Below are 19,916 nucleotides of genomic sequence, written 5' to 3' on the forward strand. Positions count from 1 at the left end.
TGTGTTTTGATGTTATTTCATATACTACATGATTGTAATTTTAGAAACAAATGTTAGTCGCAATATGCAGAGCCGTATGCTATAGTTATAACATCACTAATGCGCATATTGTCGATGAGATTTATTTTTGAGGTTGTAAATAAAACAGAATGTTACCATTGTGGGGAAAAGTTGATTTGAGTCCGAATACTTTTACGTACGTTACATGCATTTCTGTGATGCGTTATATACGAAGCTGTGAGTGCGGTGACACACTGCAATCTGTAGGGGTCGCTAATAACCCTCTGCAAACATGGCTGCTCAAGATGAACTCAGTAAGTTTCTGTGTGCGTTAACAGTAAATCACGTCTTAATTCTTCGACTTTTTTTGTGGCGGTCTTGTGTGTACGCACACATAAAAACGGTTTACATTAGCCTCCGGTCTTATCTCGACGATCAAGGAAACAGCGCGTTTAGTGATAAATGCAAAACTGTTAGCATGCTAATTAGCACTCGCTAGCTAACTATCGTCACAAGGCCGTTTGCCCAGTCATGGTCAAATTAGAATGTGCCACAAACCTTTTTAATACACATTTGCTTAGGTAGGATCTTGTGCTAGGGATCCACCAGATTGCAGTGTGTAACGTTTTAGCGTATTTGCTCACGATGTCGTTTGTGCGTAAGCTTCGATTTAGGTTAGAGAAATAGGGAAATGCGTGCTTGCACTGCTTGGTGTGAGCTGTCGCTACTCGGGGGAACCATGCCAAGAAACAGCAAGCAGGGCTGGGAAATGGACTCACATACACAGCGGCTGTCAGGACCAGATTTTAATAGAAACTTGGATAACGTATATTTTATTGCTCTATACCGATGGATCATTGTTTTGTTTTCTTTGACTCGGGAGGAAGCTGGAGCTGTCAGCCACTGGTTACACCCCAAGTCTTGTTCGGCATTGAAGTGCTGTGCAGATGTGAAAACGATTCATGTAGATCAAGGGTCACCAATCTTTTATAAGTGAACCCTACTTCTTGGATACTCCATTAAATTTGCTCAAAGTACCTTGAGTAATGTTGTTATTAGAATGTTACGAAACAGATATATATCACTATGCATCACTTTAGTGCTACAAATGTCATCAACTGGGAATCAACAACAAAACAACTGCTGATAACATCAACAAAGTGAACTAAAAAAGTTGATTTTGACAGATCAACTGGAGCGGGTGTTTCTGCGCCTGGGCCATGCAGAGACAGATGATCAGCTTCAGGACATTATCTCCAAATTTCTCCCCCCTGTTCTCCTGAAACTTTCCAGTGTGCAGGAGGGTGTGCGCAAGAAAGTAAGAAGGCTTTTTTTCTCTCTGAATATTGCATCCTTGCTTTGTTTTTTTTGTTTTGGTTTATTTTCAACATCAAATCATTAAATCCAGACAGATTACGACAAGCAAATTATTTCCACAATATTCGGTCCACGTGCTGCATAACCGAATGAGCTCCATTTCCAAAGCTGCATCAAAATCTCACTTTTTACAAAGATGACAAAAATGGTTTCAGTCACATGCATACCAGGACAAGCCTTATTTTGATTAGAAGCATTTAGATATGCCCTCATGGATATTGCCACCCTAAATAGGACATTAGGAAATGTATTTATTTATTTACCTATACTGAGCAAAAGTGACCATGAAGAAGACAAGTGCTTTGGGTTTTCAATACATTGTGCAGGTGTACCGAGGCTCATCATTATTTGTCTCTCACGCTAGGTGATGGAGCTGCTCGTCCACCTGAACAAGAGGATAAAAAGCCGACCTAAAATTCAGCTACCAGTGGAAACGTTACTGGTTCAGTACCAAGACCCTGCAGCGGCTTCTTTTGTTACGGTATGGTGTCTCATTTTGAAACAAAGCAATTGTACTCCATTGGTGGTGGTGACTTGATTCCCACCCTCCCCTTTAGAATTTCACAATCATCTACATCAAAATGGGCTACCCTCGCCTGGAGGTGGGAAGGCAGTGTGAATTGGCCCCCACCCTTCTGACCGCTATGGAAGGCAAGCCGCAACCTCAGCAGGACAGGTAAGACATGACATTTCTGTTCTTTTTTTTGCTTTACATTTCAAACTGCAGCTTCCATTATATATGCATGAAGATTTGCACCGGATTACGTGGCCCGCTGTTTGTATCAATCCTCTTTATTTGACCTGATCTTTTTTTTTTTTCCCCCCCCTCTCCTCATTATTTTGCATCTCTTCTCCATCCTCTCTTAGCCTAATGCATCTGCTGATTCCTACTCTTTACCATATGAAATATCCAGCAGACGCCTCCAAGAGCGCTTCTCCTTTTAACTTAAGTGAGCGGCCAAAAACAGTACAGCTCTTGCTGGAGTTCATGTTGGATGTCTTGCTGATGCCTTACGGGTGAGTTGGTGGTTAGTACCATTGAAATAATAGAGTGAGTGGTATTGTATCTTAAGTTATTGATTTACTGTCTCTTTAGGTTTGTGCTCAGTGAGTCTCCCACTAGGCCTTCGCCGTCATCCTCCCAAGGAGGTTCTGTTGATGGGGCTGCTGCGGCTGCATCGGGGCAGAGTCTCCCCCAGGCTCCCCCAGGGATGAATATCTATGCTGCCAAGAGGGTCATTGGAGAGGCCCAGTGGACCTCAGAGCAGCTAGAGCAGGTAAAGTCATTTAAGGTCACTGCAGCAGGCCGACTCCCTTCCCTTTCAATTAGGCTTCATCATGCGTTTGGTCTTTCCAGTGTAAGCTGGGCATCGTGAAGTTCATTGAGGCGAAGCAAGTGCCAGAAGTGGAGACGGTGGTGCACCTTGTGGTGGCGTCTAGCGACACACGACACAGTGTGGCAACTGCAGCTGATCTGGAGCTCAAGAGTAAACAGAGGTTAGTAGGGAACAAGACGGACATGCACAATTTAGGCCGACATTTTGCACGTCAAAAGATTGATTTTTTTTTTTGTCTTTCAGCATTATCGATTGGAATAACCCCTTAATAATTAACAAGATGTACAAAGTGTACCTTGGAGACGTTCCTCTCAAAACAAAGGTTTGTGAGCATGCTCACCAATAATGAGTGGGTAGAGTATTTGAATGGAGAGTGGTATGATCTTTCAGGGCGGCACTATGAAGCATGAGCTGAAACACGAACCAGCGAGCACGAGAGTCAAGTTAAAGATCCTGCCGCATCTTTTACGCTCGCGTCTTGCCGCAGAGTGCTTCCCTGCTAATATCCAGGTGCGTTCCATGGGCATCACAAAATTCATCCATTGCTAGATTGAAATGCTTTGCGTACAATTCTTCTCCACCGACTTATAGTACCTCCCTTCTCCCGTCCTTCATAGGTTGTTTATGATGGTTTGTTTGGAGCCAACACCAACAACAAATTGCTCTCTCTCACTTTGCAATTTGTCCATCACATCTGTATGGTGTAAGAAAGAAAGATCTTTCCTCTCAATAGACTAATCATATTTTATGTTGAACAATTTTTAAAAATAATTCTGTGTTTCAGGTGCCCTGGCACGAATAAACCTTTAGGCTTAATGCTGTTGAATGGCCTTACTAAACTTATAAATGAATACAAAGAGGTAAATCCTTCAATTTTAACATTTTGTGCATTGCTTTTTTTTTTTTTTCACCTACTAAATGGCGAAAATCTGTTCACAGGATCCAAAATTACTATGTGTTGCATATTCTGCTGTTGGAAAGCTCTCAAGGTATTAATAATACACCCTCCCCATGAACACAGCTATTGAGATTTCTAATTGAATTATTTTTCTTTGTAGCCGTATGCCACAGCTTTTCACAAAGGATATCGCGCTAGTGCAGCAGTTTTTTGAGTCTATGTGCAAGGTGAGTTTCGCAGACTTTTGAACGATGCATACGGCCACACATTGTGACATGTGATTCTTATAGTCTCGCTGTGTTTTCAGGAGGAGCCTGATGTTCGTCTTGCCATCCAAGAGGCTTTGTCCATGATGGTCGGGGCCTATGCTAACCTACAGGGGGCACTGCTTAACCTGATGGAAGCATTGGTGGGCGCATACATTGTGAAGGTGAGTGGAAACAGGGCGATACAATCTTTGCTGAGTGGACAGATGCTTTAAAGTGCTAAAATTAACTAAGTAAATGTTTATTATTGTTTTAAAGCCTGAGGTTCAAGTTCGCCAGGTTGCCATGAAGTATGCCAGTACAGTGTTTGGGCCTGATCATGTGCCATCAAGATACCTGCTACTGCTTGCTGCTGGAGACCCGTAAGTACCAATCACGTTCTGGCATGTTCTGTATGGATATATTTTATGGCTTGAGTGATTTTTCTCATCCCCAACACGGTTGACTTTTGTGGTTTTAGGCGCGAGGAGGTGAGTGGAGAGGCTCAGAAGGTGTTGAGGACATTTTCGACTAAAAGTCCTGAGAAGGACGGGCCCAAGCCCATTCCCTCCTTTCCAGAAATGGTGGCCTACATTCAAGGGGAGGTGAGACTCCCTCCATCTTTTTTTTTTAACTTGACACCCTGTTGTGAAATATTTACAAATCTCTCTCTTTTTTTTTTTTTATTTATTCATTTCCAGGCATCTCAGAGAATCAAGACTCCAGCTAAATACATCGTTGGAACTTCGGTCATTCCTTTCAACCCATCTGCTTTTGCGGAGGTAATTTACTACAATGATCTGGACCTTCTAGTGCAGTGCCTCATATTTTGCCCTCCCCCTTTTCACCAGATTGTACACTACCTGAGGATGTGCCTGGCGTACAGCGCGGGCGCCAGGCCACAGTCGATGCGAATTTCAGACATGCAGGATGACGCGCCAGCCATAGGCCAATATGTCCGCACACTTCTGTCTTCTGAGCCGCCCTCTTCGGGGTCCAAGGGCGCTGAAACCAATCCTGTTCACATCTACTTGGAATTGCTGCAGCAGCTGCTGTCTGCCGTCGGAGGTAAACACACTTGTTCATTAAAGTGAGAACTTTGTATTGTGCAAGTATTACAAATATTTTTTTTTTGCTCTAAACAGGAATTCCCGCAATGTACTTTCTCTTGGAGGTGGTGGCTGTATGCCCAGAGAAACTGGCTCCCAAATTTGTTGATAAAATTGACTGGATTAAGGTCAGTGTTCTTCACGTGTTATTGTGCAATCTGCACACGTAAATGAAATAATATATTCATCTTAGAATGTTTGTTTTCCTCTCCAGAGTCTGATGAACACAAATAAGGAGGACATGAGGGAGCTCGCAGCCCAACTGTACGCTGTGGTGGTCTCCACCATGACAGGCAATGATCTGCAGGCCGCCGTGCACAATTTAGTCAAGATTACCAAAGACAACCACGTAAGACACTCTCACTATTTGATATGCTAAAGACTCGCTTGACTAACTGCAAATGGGTTTTGTTTAAAACTCAAGAGCCCAGAGACCCAGCATGGTGCTATCTTAGCACTTGGCTACATGGTGGGAAGATATATGAGCAAAAAGAAAGCTGCCGCATGCAGTGAGCTTACCCACAAGGGAAGCGTCCCCTCTCAGGAAGAGGATGACATTGTTGCCATGGCAACTAAGACAGTTGGTACGTACAAAGTTTTGTATTTTGTGTGTCTTTCCATTCTGGCTGTTTATCCTGAAGTTCTTGTTTCAATTCAGGTTCCTTCCTGGACAACAGTAGTGCAATATTGCCACTAGCGGCATGTACAGCTCTCGGAGAAATTGCTCGGAATGGAGCCCTGCTGATTCCAGCCGAAGGTGAAGGCCTCTCCAAATTGTCCGTAGTAGAAAACCTGCTTGCGCGCATCCCTTCTGGCAAGGAGAGTTTAAAGGTAACGTTTTTAAACTTGCCCAGAGCACCTTACTTTAGAGAAGCAATGTCAGCTTACACCTTTTTGTGTGCGTGTGTGTCTATGTTCTCCACTTGATCTAGATAAAGGAGCGCTCAATCCAAACCTTGGGCTACCTACCAGTAGGAGATGGCGATTTCCCTCATCAAAAGAAGCTGCTGCAGGGACTTATGGACTCAGTAGAGGTGTGACTCATAATTATTGGAATTGCGGATGTTAAATTATCCTTAACCATTCATCTTGATCACGACGGTCTGTAAGCTTTAATGCTTTTTTTTGGGGGGGGGTTTCTCCCATTTTTTTTGCTTTCTAAGGCCAAGCAAGTGGAGTTGCAGTTCACAGTGGGAGAAGCAATTACCACCGCTGCTTTAGGCACCACCTCTGGAGCTGTGAGAGATCTGTGGATCTGCACTGAAGAACAGTACAGCCCACCGTCAAGTAAGGAGTGAATCTGGTCGCCAGCTATATGCCATATAGCCCCACTTTGAGTCAGAAGGCTTAAAGATTTTTTTTAAAAAAGCAACAAAAGAAATGTCAACTGACTGCTTTGCTTTCATTGCCAGATGTCAAAAACAATGACGTGGTTCCTTGGGTCCTCAACTCTGTGTTGTCAAAGTACATTCCGAGCCAGAATCCTCATGTCCGGCAGGCAGCCTGCATCTGGCTTCTCTCTCTGGTTAAGAAACTCAGCCAACACAAGGAAATCCAGGTATGGGCTTTTTTTTTCCACATTAAAAGAAAACAGGATATGGCAAATAATGAAAAGGTTATTTGTCCTCTATTGGTCCTGTTTTGGTTTTTTTTACTTTTTTTTATTAAACATAACAGACGTTTCAAATCACTCCATGGAAAACATCTTCCTATTATCTTTTCTCCTCCAGTCCCATTTGAAGGAGATTCAGGTGGCATTCATCTCAATTCTTTCAGACCCAGATGGTGAGAGACATTTAACCTAACCTGTTGTTTGTATTACTATTGTTGCAGAATTATATGCTTTTGACTAAAAAAACAACAACAACCTCTTATTTGATTTAGAGTTGAGTCAGGATGTGGCATCTAAAGGCCTCGGCTTGGTCTATGAGATGGGTGGAAAGACAGACCAGCAGGAACTGGTTTCCACCCTGGTGGAAACACTCATGACCGGCAAAAGGTGAATGGCTTCAAATTAAAGTAGCCATTTTTGCTCCCAGGTCAATTGATATTAACGTTTGCATTTGTCTTTGTTAACAGAATAAAACACGCCGTTTCAGAAGACACTCAAGTGTTCCAAGGCGAAGGCATCGGCAAAACACCTGATGGGTAAATATTCCACTCAGCTGTCACATTCTGTTCTGCCTTATGTATTGTGAGCTCCGTTTTAATATTGTGCCCCGCAGCCACAGCTTGTCCACATACAAAGAGCTCTGCTCGTTGGCAAGCGACCTGAACCAGCCTGACCTCGTGTACAAATTTATGAACCTGGCCAACCATCACGCCATGTGGAACTCTCGAAAGGTGACTGGCTCAAAGTCTCTCCTATTAAGACTGACTATTGAAAATGAAAAGCACGCATTTTAGGTGTTTAAATAGGAGGCGCTAGACTCTTCCACACTGAGATCAGACCACAAAACTCCAAACAATAGCCACGATAATAAACATAATCATCGAAATAGGAAATTGATTGATTATAAATTTTCTTGCCAATACTGGCCATGTCTTTTCCAACCTTTTCAGGGCGCTGCGTTTGGCTTTCACATGATTGCCACCAAGGCCGGTGAGCAGCTAGCTCCATTCCTGCCACAGCTGGTGCCACGCCTGTACCGCTACCAGTTTGACCCCAACCTCAGCGTTCGCCAAGCCATGACCAGCATCTGGGATGCCTTAGTTACTGATAAAACCCTGGTAGGAAAAAAAAAAAAACGTGTCGATTCAAATGTGAAACATTCCCAGAGTTTTGTGCGTATGCTCATTCAAATGTATTCTCTCGGTCGGTGTCAGGTGGATAAATACCTGAAGGAGATTCTGCATGATGTCATTTCCAACCTCACTAGCAACACCTGGAGAGTGCGGGAGTCCAGGTCAGTTGCTTGTATGCCTATTTGATTTTTACATTTGAATGTATCCTCAATTTGGGCCTCATTCAGTAAATGCTTTCTTGTGCAAACTCATGGTGTATCCTGCCAAGATTGCGTTCTTACAACATGTTATTGTCAAAAAAAAAAGGTTTTGACTTCTACTTTAAATAAGGCCGGCTCCACCAGTTTTTCACCACCTCCTATCAAAACCACAAATCGGGACTCTATGTGATTAAAAGTGACTTTTCCTCACAGCTGTTTGGCCCTCAACGACTTGGTCCGAGGCCGCCAAGCCGACGACCTCATTGATCACTTGGGCGAAATGTGGGAGACTCTCTTCAGAGTGCTTGATGATATTAAAGTGAGTGAAATGACTGCAAAATATGACAGTTGTATTTCTACACCGTTGCTCCTGACTTGTGAGTCTCAACTCTTGAATCGAAATGTCTTTCAGGAATCGGTGAGGAAGGCCGCAGATCTAACCCTAAAAACACTCAGCAAGGTAAAGCGTTCAATCACTCCCGTCTCAGATCCGACTAAGAAATGAACCCGCTATGACCCGACCTCACTCTGCGTAAAGGTGTGCACTCGTATGTGCGAGTCCACTGGTTCTACTGCCCAGAGAACTGTGGCCGCAATTCTTCCCACCTTGCTGGAGAAGGGCATAGTCAGCAATGTCTCTGAGGTTCGCTCTCTGAGGTAACATCATTTTCTTGTTTCTATTGCGTTAAGTATTGTTTTTAAATAGTTTTTCTTCGTTTTTGTACCAGCATCCAGACCCTAGTAAAGATCAGCAAGACAGCCGGCGCCAAACTCAAGCCTCACGCTTCCCGACTCATCCCAGCTCTTCTGGAGGCCCTGAGCACCATGGAACCTCAGGTGCTCAACTACCTCAGTCTCAGAGCCACGGAGCAAGAGAAGGTAACAGCAGCTCTCCTTACGAATCATCATGCGAGTGCGGCAGCTGAAGACCTCTGAACAACTTTGACTTCATCTTGTCCATTTTGATAATAGAGTGCCATGGATGCTGCCAGGCTCAGCGCTGCCAAGTCCTCACCAATGATGGAAACCATTAATATGGTAATATAATTTGGAGATATGCATGGCACAAAAGGTATCTTTGGTATGGTATCACATGCCCGTTTGTGTGTTTCTAGTGTTTGCAGCACCTCGACGTCACAGTGTTGGGGGAGCTCGTTCCCAAGATGTGTGAGCTGCTGAAGAGCGGAGTCGGGCTTGGCACCAAGGTAATCCATGAGCCTGGAATACAGTAAAGCAATTAAGGCTTAGCTTTCCAGAGAAAAGTGAGGAAAAAAAACAGTGATAGACATAAAAAGGCTTTTAATTAGCAATATTAATAGCCACAATATTGTGACACCAAAACGTGTATGCTGCAATATTCTTCTGTCATACTTTGGCGCCATCTGGTGGCATTTTAGTGTTACCAAAAACTAGTACAAAAATTATGAATTTTTAAATAGCAGGATCACTTCTGACTTCACATGATCTCTTTTCACAGGGTGGTTGTGCCAGTGTGATTATTTCACTTACAGTACAGTGTCCCCAGGATCTCACGCCGTACTCAGGTGCCACACTGCTCGCTACTTTTGTCATGTGTTTTTTTTTTGTGTACAAGCAAAGATGCTCAAGGTTTTTGTGATGCTCTCAGGTAAACTAATGAGCGCTCTGCTCAGCGGCATCCATGACAGAAGCGCCGTGGTTCAGAAAGCCTTCGCCTTTGCACTGGGTCATCTAGTCAGGGTAAGGACCTTGAATTCTGCTCAGATGTTTTGACAGCAATTAGATCAAACTGTGTTGTGTACTTTTCCATCAAGCGGTACAGTTCATCTAAGCGTAATTTAGAGTGAATGGACTGTAGCCGATGGCCGCCCCCCGAAAAATTAGTGGATCAGCGCAACCTTTTATCATTTGAAACACAAATCAACAACAGTCTTATTGATCTGCATGGTGGATACATTTGTTTTGCTCCATCAGACTGCAAAAGACAGCAGCGTGGAGAAGCTACTTCTGAAGCTCAGCACCTGGTACCTGGAGAAAGAAGGTGAGGCAGCACTCCAATCAATTTACTTTCCTATTCATCAAGAACATTCCTTGTGATTTGTTTCCAGAGCCTGTGTACAAGTCCTCCTGTGCCCTGACTGTCCACGCCATCAGCCACTATAGCCCCGATGTGCTGAAGGCCCATGCCGGAGTGGCCCTGCCGCTGGCTTTCCTGGGCATGCACCAGGCACCCGCCACTGACGAGGATAAAGGAGAGAGTCACGACGCCACCTTGTGGACTGAAGTATGGCAGGAGAATGTCCCCGGTGAGACAGCTTTACCCATTATGAGTACGGTTAATAGAAAAAGGGAGCGATGGATTACATTGAATGTAAATAAGAAAAAAACATGAAGAAAATCATGTTAAATTATGGTCATTGTTTATGATTAAAAAAAAACAAATTGGGTTCCAGGAAGTTTTGGGGGTATCCGCCTCTACATGACGGAACTCATCGCCATTACCCAGAAGGCACTGCAATCCCAGTCTTGGAAGATGAAGGCTCAGGGCGCAGCTGCCATGGCAACCGTTGCCAAGGAACAGACAGGCTCATTGGTGGCGCCACACCTGGGCTTGGTGCTGACTGCCTTAATCCAGGGTCTGGCGGGACGCACGTGGGCGGGCAAGGTAATTCACACGAGACTTTAGAGTTGCAAAAACAATGATGCGTACTAAGTTTTGGCTTTTGCCCCCCCCCCCCCTTTCTAGGAGGAACTACTGAAGGCTATTGGATCAATTGTCTCCAAATGCAGGTCTTTCTTTTCATCCTTGTTGCATTTGTTATTTTACATTTTTATTCTTATATAAGTCAAGCAAATCTTAGTCAAGTTTATTTATTGTTTCTGAACAGGGGTGTGTCGACTTTTTCTATCCACTTGAGTTCATCATGCTTTTTTTTTTATGTCTGTACTCTCTGTAGCACAGAGCTACAGAAGCCTTGCGCGGGCCAGCCCACCACCTCAGAGGTGCTGGAGGTGGTCTTCAAGGAATGTCGCAAGGAGAGTCTGGTGTACAAAATGTCCGCCCTGTGCTGCGCTGGCGACGTGCTTCATAGCAGCCAGGAGGACCGCTTTAGCGACATGACCGACGTCCTCTTCCCTCTGATAAAGAAGGTAACGTTGGTGTCTTTCACCTGCATCTTTTTCGGTGTGACACGTCGAGCGTTTTGAACTTGTTGGCAGAGCTGTCCAGAGAGCGGCGCGGCGTCACCGAGGTCACGAGAGGAGGAGGTTGACCTCGGAACCAAGGAGAAAGAACTGCAGACTGAAGTTGTGCTCTGCGCTTTCGACACCATGGGAAAGACTTGGCCGAAGAACCCGCAGACTCAGTGTAAGTTCTCGTGCTGCAAAATTGGGATATAGCAAACGAATAGACTAATCTTCTCACGTTTTTTTGTGACAGCTCGTTTCCAGGAGGAGGTATGCAGCCTCATGTGTGAGAAGCTCCAGTTGAGCACATGGAAGGTGCAGCTTGCCGTTCTCCGCTGCATGAAGGCCTATTTCCAGGGGTAAGGACAATCAAGAACTCCTCCAATGGCTGTCAACGTCACATGACATGAATTTTTTTTTTTTCCTGTTTTCCCTCCAGATTACTGTTGTTTGAGAAGAACAGCAGCGACGTGAGCACGCTGTCTCGCATCTTAACCGACACCTGCGCCGCTCTCACTCATCCTTTAGGTAAACGTTACCGCCCAACTCTCGAGTAGGCTTCCACCTTCACGTGTGATGTTCCTCTCCTTTACCAGAAAACAAAAGTTATTCTTCTGTGAGGACGGAGGCTTTGTCCGTGGTGGAGTTGATTGTGAAGAGAACTGGAGGTAAGGCCACCAAGAGGGGAAAAAAACCAACTTCAGCCTTTTATTCCCTCATAATCCAGTTGATGATTAACTTTGATATGACTGAAAGTTTGACTTGCGTGTACCAGAGAGCCAACAGTGGGATTGTGTGTCGGTGAAGAGTCGGGAACAGCTGCAACGTTCCCTGTCTACGCTGCAGTCAGACAGCAGACCAGACCTAAGGGACAAAGCTCAAGATCTACGCAGGCACATCCAGAGCCAGCCTTGAGCCAGTCTCAGAGTCAAGTCACACAAAAGCAGCCACATAAACGCTGTTGTCAAAGTAATAAGAAATTACACACGTTGTTCCCCCCCCCCCCCCCCCCCCAGTGTGAAAGTTGTCTTTTGTAGTGTCCTTTCTATTTGGCTCTTTGGACAGTTCTAGTTATAAATTGAAATGTGACGAACCAGAGTGGTTGACACTAACTATGGCCCCCCCGAAGAGAGGCTTTTACTACTGTCGTATCGTTTGTCTACTCGTTAAATATCGACAACTGTTTTACCCTGGCGGACTGTTGCCAAAGTGACAATACTATTATTACTCTTTAGAATATTGGGAGGTGAAAATATATAAGGTGACTTTTTCTGTCAGGTCCTGAAACTAAGTTACAACCCTGTTTAAGTGATATATGCTTTAGTTGTTTCAATTTGTCACAAGTGAAATAAAAACTACCTTGTCCCAACAGTGATTATTTGACTGATTTATCAGTTGGTATTGATCTAGTGGGGTTTTTTTTTGGGGGGGGGGGGGGGGGGGGGGGTCTCATTGGAAGTTAGTAACAACCACATTTGACAGAAAATCTAACTATTTAGTGACCATGTGTCCCCTTACCAAAAAAGGACTCCTGTATTTTCAAATAGGTATAAGCGTACACATTTTATTGACTAAACTACTACATTTATGCATTGGGATTAAAAACAGAAGGCAAATAACATATAAAAGAAAAGTTTCAACATATTCACAAAGAGCTCAGAGAACGAATGAACAGTAAAGATGATAGCAACAGGAATGTTTGGTTATGTCATTCATGCTAGAAAATGAGCAACGAACTGATGCTGATCTAACAAGCGACTTGATTCCCTCTTCTACTAGCTGTGCCGTGTCGTGCGTGACTTTTGTGAGGCAGGTTGGTGTCGCTCTGGCTGAGGGCGGTGCGCGACACTGTGGACATGCCGTCCACAAACTTGGTCTTGAAGAGGACGTTGGCGTTGGTGAACATGCCGTCCTTGAGTGACACCACCACAAACTGTTGGAAGAGAGTTGAAATGTTTACAAATGGAATTCGTACGGTCATTTTAACGAGTTACCGACCTGCGAGTGTGTAAAATGGCTTCGCAGCATCTGCCCGATGTTCTGCGTGTGCGAGAGGTCCAGTGCGGCGTCCACCTCGTCTAAGATGTAGATGGGAGCAGGCTTGAAGAGCAGCATGGCTAGGATGAGCGACAAGGCCACCAGAGACCTGAAGGATAGATGTTTGACGTTATTTAAAAAAATAATAATAATAATTATGCGATTGACTTCCTGTGCTTACCTTTGCCCCCCACTCAGCTCAGACAGGTTCTCCTTCCAGATGTTCCCTAAGGCAACCTTGAACTCCAGACCATCCAGGAAGCCGCGACCTTGCGGAGGAGCGAGTTTTGCCGAAGCTCCAGGCAGCAGGGTGGAGAAAATGGAACCAAAGTCCTTGTTGACCTGGGAAAGCAAATGGTAATTGTGATTTACATCTGAACCATTTCAAGAACTGCAGTTTTTCCTGGCAGAAATTGAAATGACAAAATTTGGATGGATTGGTTTGGGCGAACCTTCTGCCAGGCCACATTGAGAGCCACCTTCTTCTTCTGGTCTAGCTCCTCAATGGTCTGCAAGATCTTGGCCTTGTCGTTCTCCACTATCCGCTTCTTCTTCATCAAGTCATTGTACTGCACACGGACGTCCATCAATCAATCAATCAATCAATCAATCAGTGTGAAGGTGAGAGTGGTCAAACTTTTTCCTTTTTTTCCATCTCACCCGTTCCTCTGCCTCGCTAAGCATGTTCATGGCCCGCTTGTTGACGTTCCTCTCCAGCTTGCTGGTGGTCTCCTGCAGCTTCTTGAGGCGCTGGCCGGCCTCGCGGGGGTTGTTGGTCTTGAAGTCGAAGGAGGAGTTGGGCTTCCCGAATTGCTGACGCTCAGACTGGATCCAGTCGTGCTCCTCCAGCATCCGAGCGACCTGTGATGAAGACGAAGAAAAGGTAGGATCATGGGTGCGTCCTCGTGAAACCAAATCACACACGCAAATGATTGTTTACCGCGCCTGCTGCATCCTGGCTCTCCTTAAGGTGTTTATTGATGTTGTGCTCTAATTCCTTAACCTTCAGTTGAGCTTCATTGTTCTGCTCTCGTAACTTGTCCGCTTCTGTGCTTTTCCCCTAAACACGGACACAGAAGCGACCACCTCATCGAACACATTCGAGGAGCCAATGTAGATGAGAGCTGCCAATTTTCACAAATATTTCTTGAGACCGAGATTCTCGACCGGCTAGTTTTAGAACGTGTCTTTTAACAGAAATGTTCACCTTGATTTCTTTGAACTGAGCCATGATGGCGTCCTTCTGCTTGGAGAGTTCCTCCTGGGCCTTCCGAACTGCTTCCTGCACACAATATGAGCGCACGTTCAGCGTGTTCCCGTAATAATTGTCGCCGTTGACTTGAATAACAACGAGCGGCGTGGGAACCTTGTTCTGCGCCACGGTGCAGGCCATGCTGTCGATCTGCTCCTTGATGGCCTTGGTGGCCTCGTCCACAGCTTGAATCTGCTGCTCATAACCGGTCTGCTCCCGCTGCAGCTCCTCCAGTTCCAAGGCCACTGCATCAGACTCCTATGAAGACACAAAGACCAACTAGTCTCCGAGAAATGGATTTGGAACGTTCTAGACAAATGCTGTGGTGTGTTGGGGTACCTGCTGCTTCTGCTTAAGCTTCTTATTGAAGGCATCTGCTTTGGCCTTGGCTGCGTTGAGCTTCTGCTGGGCGGCTTTCAGCTCCTTCTCCCTCTCCGCTTCTGCATTCTTCATCTTGTTCTCCAGCACCTTGTACTTCTCCTCCGCCCGCTTCTGCACCTCTTTGGTGACACGCAGAGTCTCCTCACTCTCATCTGGTCACAGAATATACACACTGTAAGGAAAACAAGTTGTCTTTTTAAATCTGTCATCTTTTTTAAATGTTTCGGACCGATGGCTTTGCGCAGCCTCTCCAGCTCTTCTTGCTGCTGGTGGAAGGAGCTCTGCTGGAGCTTGACCTGCAAAATCTGCTCCTCCTCCACCTTCAACTCGTGCTGCTGTTTCAGATGACGATATCTGGAGGCCGCAGGGACGAGGCGGAACATTTAGAGACCCAAACCAGTTTGAAATGATCCGCATCTAGTTTAGGGTGCCATTACTTCTCGGCGGTTCCCTTTAAGCTGGCCAATTGTTGTTCAATGTTCTTCAACTGGGCTTCCTTTTCATTCAAGTTGCCCTGAACCTCCTTCACCTCCTGCAGGCTGACCAAAACTGACGCAGACTGCGAACGGGCTCCTGGAACAAGAGGAAGGAACAAAACATTCGGAACGCTTGCATAATTCAGACGGCGTCAACACAAATGCATTGATGAAATAATTAACAGATTCATCAATGAGCAATTAATCGATGTGACAATCTATGCGCGCTTCCTCTTCGCTCTCACCTCCACTCAGAGTTCCTTGTGGGTCGAAGATGTCTCCTCCAAGAGTGACGGTCTTGGTCATCACCTGTTTATCAAAAGCCACTTTCTTGGCGTTGTCCAGAGTGTCGCACACCAGCGTGGAGCCAAACACGTACTCCATGGCTTTGCGCAAGTCAGACTCGTAGCCCACCAGGGATAGAGCTGTGTGCACGTTGTCTTCTCCCACCTGAGAAAAAGGGATGGGACACTCTTAAGTGGGGATTCCTTCGTGACGCACAACAAAGATTCCGTTTGCTCACCAGGCTCTTTGCGGTATTGACCACTCTGTCATTCAATGTCTTGGCAGAGATTTTGTTCAAGGGAATGATGGTGTACCTTCGCTGCAGCTCTCCCTTCTCCAGCAGCTTCTTCCCTGTCACCTGCACACACACACACACACACACACACACACAAACATTCCCCGGGAAGTGTTGAGAAGCCACGTGGCTGAAGTCCATGCCGCAAATTGAAACACTCACCTCCGTGTCAACGACGATGTTATAAAGTCGTCCGCCTGCGACCACCTCTAAGGCGGTCGCGCAGGAGACGTCGCGTACTGTAATCAAGTTGGCCAGTAGTCCCTTCACCTGACTGCGGTCCCATCCGCGTTCAGGGTCTCTAAAAGACATTTCCACATTGTATTAAAAGAACCAATTGAAGTGATCAGGTGGGGAAAGGGGGGGGGGTCAATTTAGCAACAAAAATACAAGTTACCGATGCTAATATTCCACGTGACTTACTTGTAATCAAAGCGAAGGTTCGGGAAGCGAGACACAAGACGGTCGTATGTCTCTTTCAGACTTGCAACCTCTCTGGACAGCTGTCTTTTCTTCTCCAGAAGATGCTCCTCCTTGCCGTCTGGAGAGTTTGCAAACGGTACACATTGCTGAAAAGAACAGCAGCTTCCAAAAACGATAAGATGCGTTGGCAAAGACGCAGGACCTTCATATTTGAGTTTGGCTAGTTCGGCCTCCAATTTCTCCTTGCTGCTTTTGATAGCCTGCAGACTATCCTGATCCTTCTTGTAGCCGCCATCCATCTTTTTCACTTCGGCCTGCTTGGTCTTCAATTCAGCCTGGGCGTGCTTCAGGGTCATTTGGGCCTGAGAGAAAAAAAACAGAGGCCGACCGTATAAGATATCTTTGTCCAAGCAGAGATGGACCCCAAAAAAATAATTCACAGCTCCATGAATGATGTTGAAGTCTCACTCACCTGTTTGGATTCAGTGTCTGCCTTGCTCATGTCATTCTTACAGGCCATCATCTGACCAGCCAGCGTGGCCTCCTCTCCATCCTCATTGGTGGACAGACCAGCAGACACAGCCTTAAAATGCTGTTCGGCAGCCTCGAGGGCCACGCCGTCTTTCTGGCCTTCCTCCTTTAGAGCCTGAAGCTGCTCCGTCAACTTGGACACTTCTTTCTCTTTCACCACCAGCATCTTCTTGTCCTAAAAAACAGATGACAGCAATTTTGATTCGGAAGTGAAACAGATGATTCAATTGTTAGATCGTCTTTAGCATACTGCAAAGGAGGGAGGGGGCATTTCAAAGGGTATCACGATACGTACCTCCTGCATAGTCTTGACGAGCTCTTCTCGCTTCTTGGTTTCATCCTTCATGTTCTGTTTTTTCAGATCGAAAGCACTCTGAGCTTTGGCGTCCACACGCTGCACTTCGGCCAGTGTATCTTCCAGAGATTTTAAAACGCTGTTCACTTCCTGAGCATTAGCAAAACAGAAATATGTCAATGAAGCAGCTATTTTACGTTCGACACACACAACATAACAAAATGAGAGATGAGCGAGTTATTCATTGTTTCATTTCATCATCTGTGATGGGAGTTCATCTGACAAGAAAAAGGCTACACAAAGTCAAAGGAAAAAGAAAAATACATGTGTGGATTTTTTTTTTTTTCTGGGGCATATTTCTCAGAAGGGGAAACTCCTCGAGCATACCTGGTCTCGTTTGTCTTTGAGTTCTTGGATCTGTACAGAGAGCTCACGGACTTTGCTCTCGTTCTCAGCCAGGGCGACTTGCATCTTAGCGATGTTGTCCTGCATCACTTTCAGATTCTCTGCGGACTTCAATTTGGTCTCCTCGGCACACATGAACTGCCAGGCCACGTACAGGCGCGACAAGTGCTTGATCTCTCGCATCAGTTTCTGGTACTCCAGGTACGACGATCGCTCCTGTGGGGTTCGTACATCTTTTAGCGGGTACCATCTGGGTACGGTAAATATAGTCACACAAATACGCCAAAGCGATAAACAAATAGTATGAGAGGAAATTAAAGGGAAAAGGGACGCGTTTAAGGTCTAACTTAATGAGTGTACTTTGTGGATCAACATACCTCAAGTAGTTTCTGCATGGTTGGAGTAATTTCTTCATCCAAAACCTGAAACATTAAGAGTTAATGATGCCATACCTTGTTTGTATTTTACAGTTGTAAACCTTAAGAAGTCAACATACGGTGTGGATCTCCTTCAGCTTAGCCTCCTTCTTCTCGATGGTCTTCTGGGCACTTATCTTCTTGCACTCATACATCCTAGTCCCCGCAGCTTCCTCGATCATGGCAAGAATCTGCAAGTGCACAACATCGTCACTCATATGCCATAAAGGTAAAATAGCAACTCTTTGGAATTGTTCAGTCATTACCTCTGGTGGCTTCATATTTAGAACTTTGGTGATCCTTCCCTAAAGATTTCAAGTAAAACATGCTGATGATATCATCTCCAAATAAACAACATAAAAGGAAAAGGTTCGCAGAAGGCTGACCTGCATGATGAGAAAATGGGGGTTGTTGACATTGAGGCCAACAGAACAGAACAAGTCCTGCACTCTGGTGTTATTAGCATTGACTCCATTGATGAGATACTTGTTTCGGCCACCGATGACAACCTTCAAATAAAAACACAGTTATGCACTACAGTACTTTTTGCGGTCTAAAACTTTGAGATACTATTAATGGTGAAGTGTTAAAAGGATGATAAAATGTGAAGAGCACATGAGCACAATTAAATATACACATGAAATGTATTGGTCCATTCATGTCTCAAAAGCCTCCCGTGAACTTTGATATGTTGAAAGGTTTAGAGAAAGACAAATTAATACCTGTAAAGATTCAAGACTAGAGAATTTGAGCTTTACTTTGAAATGTCCCACCCCAAAGATGAATCATGTGTCCTTAACATTTACAGCCCTAGTTATTTTTACCCACCTGTCTGGTGACTGTGATCTCATCATGTGTTTCAAAGCCCAAAGGACTCTGGCTTTTGTTGGCGTTGTCAAAAGTGATGGACACGGTGGCCTTGGTGATACCTCCTTGTCCATTCTTGTAGACCAGGTCCTGAAGGTTGGAGGCTCGAACCTTTCCAATGAAACCACGTACTTTTAAGCCCCTCGTCATGCAACATGAATACCTTTGCCCAAAATGCCACTTACATGAGAAAGGTTGGTAATGCCCAAGAGAAAACATATGGAGTCCAAAATGTTCGACTTGCCGCTACCGTTCAGTCCAGTGATGGCGTTGAAGAGCGGGTCGAAGCCGTTTATCTCAGTCCGCTGTGCATAGGATTTGAATCCTTCGATGATGATTGACTTGATGTGCATCTTTACGCCGCCCCCCCTTGGGAAACTATTCGTTGTATTTTAAATGTTAGTCGTACCTTCAGCCGCAATACGTCGAGTTCGACGATTTTGAATGTGTAAAAACAACAACGCCGTTCTGCCTGCGTTCTTGTAACTTGAATTTTGGCGGCAGGAATAGAGCCAGTAGTCACCCTCTCTGCGCCAATAACAAAAGAACAAAAATAAGGAATCTTTGCTATCAGAACACAGCAAATAAACTTAATGACACTTTTTGAAATTGAATCGTGGACAGTGAAAGAAAAAATGTTTGACTTTTGTTTGTTTACTTGGGTGGTGGTGTTGTTTTTTTATTCCTCAGGCATATTTTACGACACCTATTTGAATGTTGACTGCTTGCTAGCCACAGCTAACCGACGTGTCTATGCGCGGCCATATTGGGTGGGACAACGTTTTCAACCAAGGCAGGGAATCCAGTTTTAAATTCAGTCGCACTGCTCAAAATCCAATACATTTTCAAAATAATTACTTAAAATGCTTGTTATTTATGTACTTATGTATTTATTTATTTATTCATTCATTCATTCATTCATTCATTCATTCATTCATTCATTCATTCATTATGACCTGCTCAGGGCCTTGACCCTCAACCAAAGTAATGTTGGGAGAGGATCCAGCTCACCCATGACCCTAATGAGGATAAGTAAAACAATGACGGCTTGACAGCTACACCAAGCATGTTTCATGTTGATGAACTAAAACACATGACTAATTATCATATAGAACCAATTCTCCACAGAGACTGCATGATCATTTTGAAGTTTTATAGTCTGAAAACATGGACAAAA

General features: G+C 44.9%; 2 protein-coding genes across 2 annotated transcripts; one reads left to right on the top strand and one right to left on the bottom strand.

Moving 5' to 3' along the window:
- The first annotated feature begins 254 nt into the window (after positions 1 to 254).
- ecpas (Ecm29 proteasome adaptor and scaffold) lies at positions 255 to 12,451 on the top strand. The gene is made up of 49 exons (XM_085912664.1): positions 255 to 314; positions 1,188 to 1,318; positions 1,742 to 1,858; positions 1,935 to 2,053; positions 2,245 to 2,394; positions 2,474 to 2,654; positions 2,735 to 2,874; positions 2,958 to 3,036; positions 3,105 to 3,224; positions 3,332 to 3,417; positions 3,499 to 3,574; positions 3,654 to 3,703; positions 3,773 to 3,839; positions 3,920 to 4,042; positions 4,137 to 4,240; positions 4,339 to 4,462; positions 4,559 to 4,639; positions 4,709 to 4,925; positions 5,003 to 5,094; positions 5,181 to 5,315; positions 5,391 to 5,550; positions 5,625 to 5,797; positions 5,899 to 6,000; positions 6,130 to 6,253; positions 6,379 to 6,524; positions 6,697 to 6,751; positions 6,851 to 6,965; positions 7,046 to 7,114; positions 7,192 to 7,309; positions 7,529 to 7,696; positions 7,793 to 7,872; positions 8,125 to 8,230; positions 8,324 to 8,371; positions 8,450 to 8,568; positions 8,640 to 8,790; positions 8,884 to 8,949; positions 9,027 to 9,116; positions 9,389 to 9,455; positions 9,539 to 9,630; positions 9,865 to 9,931; positions 9,999 to 10,196; positions 10,344 to 10,555; positions 10,637 to 10,680; positions 10,848 to 11,040; positions 11,110 to 11,257; positions 11,330 to 11,435; positions 11,516 to 11,604; positions 11,673 to 11,744; positions 11,852 to 12,451. The coding sequence occupies exons 1-49, from the start codon at positions 293 to 295 to the stop codon at positions 11,989 to 11,991; spliced, it is 5,532 nt and encodes a 1,843-aa protein (XP_085768790.1). The 5' UTR covers positions 255 to 292; the 3' UTR covers positions 11,992 to 12,451.
- Positions 12,452 to 12,620: 169 nt separating this feature from the next.
- On the bottom strand, positions 12,621 to 19,252 carry smc2 (structural maintenance of chromosomes 2). The gene is made up of 25 exons (XM_085913083.1): positions 18,925 to 19,252; positions 18,701 to 18,850; positions 18,259 to 18,381; positions 18,139 to 18,177; positions 17,953 to 18,063; positions 17,834 to 17,878; positions 17,439 to 17,672; positions 17,052 to 17,201; positions 16,698 to 16,931; positions 16,428 to 16,587; positions 16,226 to 16,343; positions 15,965 to 16,103; positions 15,746 to 15,865; positions 15,468 to 15,672; positions 15,184 to 15,319; positions 14,976 to 15,100; positions 14,705 to 14,898; positions 14,480 to 14,623; positions 14,321 to 14,395; positions 14,054 to 14,173; positions 13,774 to 13,974; positions 13,566 to 13,682; positions 13,295 to 13,455; positions 13,075 to 13,222; positions 12,621 to 13,009 (listed from the first exon to the last, which is right to left on the bottom strand). The coding sequence occupies exons 1-25, from the start codon at positions 19,090 to 19,092 to the stop codon at positions 12,824 to 12,826; spliced, it is 3,603 nt and encodes a 1,200-aa protein (XP_085769209.1). The 5' UTR covers positions 19,093 to 19,252; the 3' UTR covers positions 12,621 to 12,823.
- Positions 19,253 to 19,916: the final 664 nt, after the last annotated feature.

This window comes from Syngnathus leptorhynchus, chromosome 5 (assembly GCF_054491065.1).
Source record: "Syngnathus leptorhynchus isolate UIUO chromosome 5, UIUO_Slep, whole genome shotgun sequence".
Classification (NCBI taxonomy): domain Eukaryota; kingdom Metazoa; phylum Chordata; class Actinopteri; order Syngnathiformes; family Syngnathidae; genus Syngnathus; species Syngnathus leptorhynchus.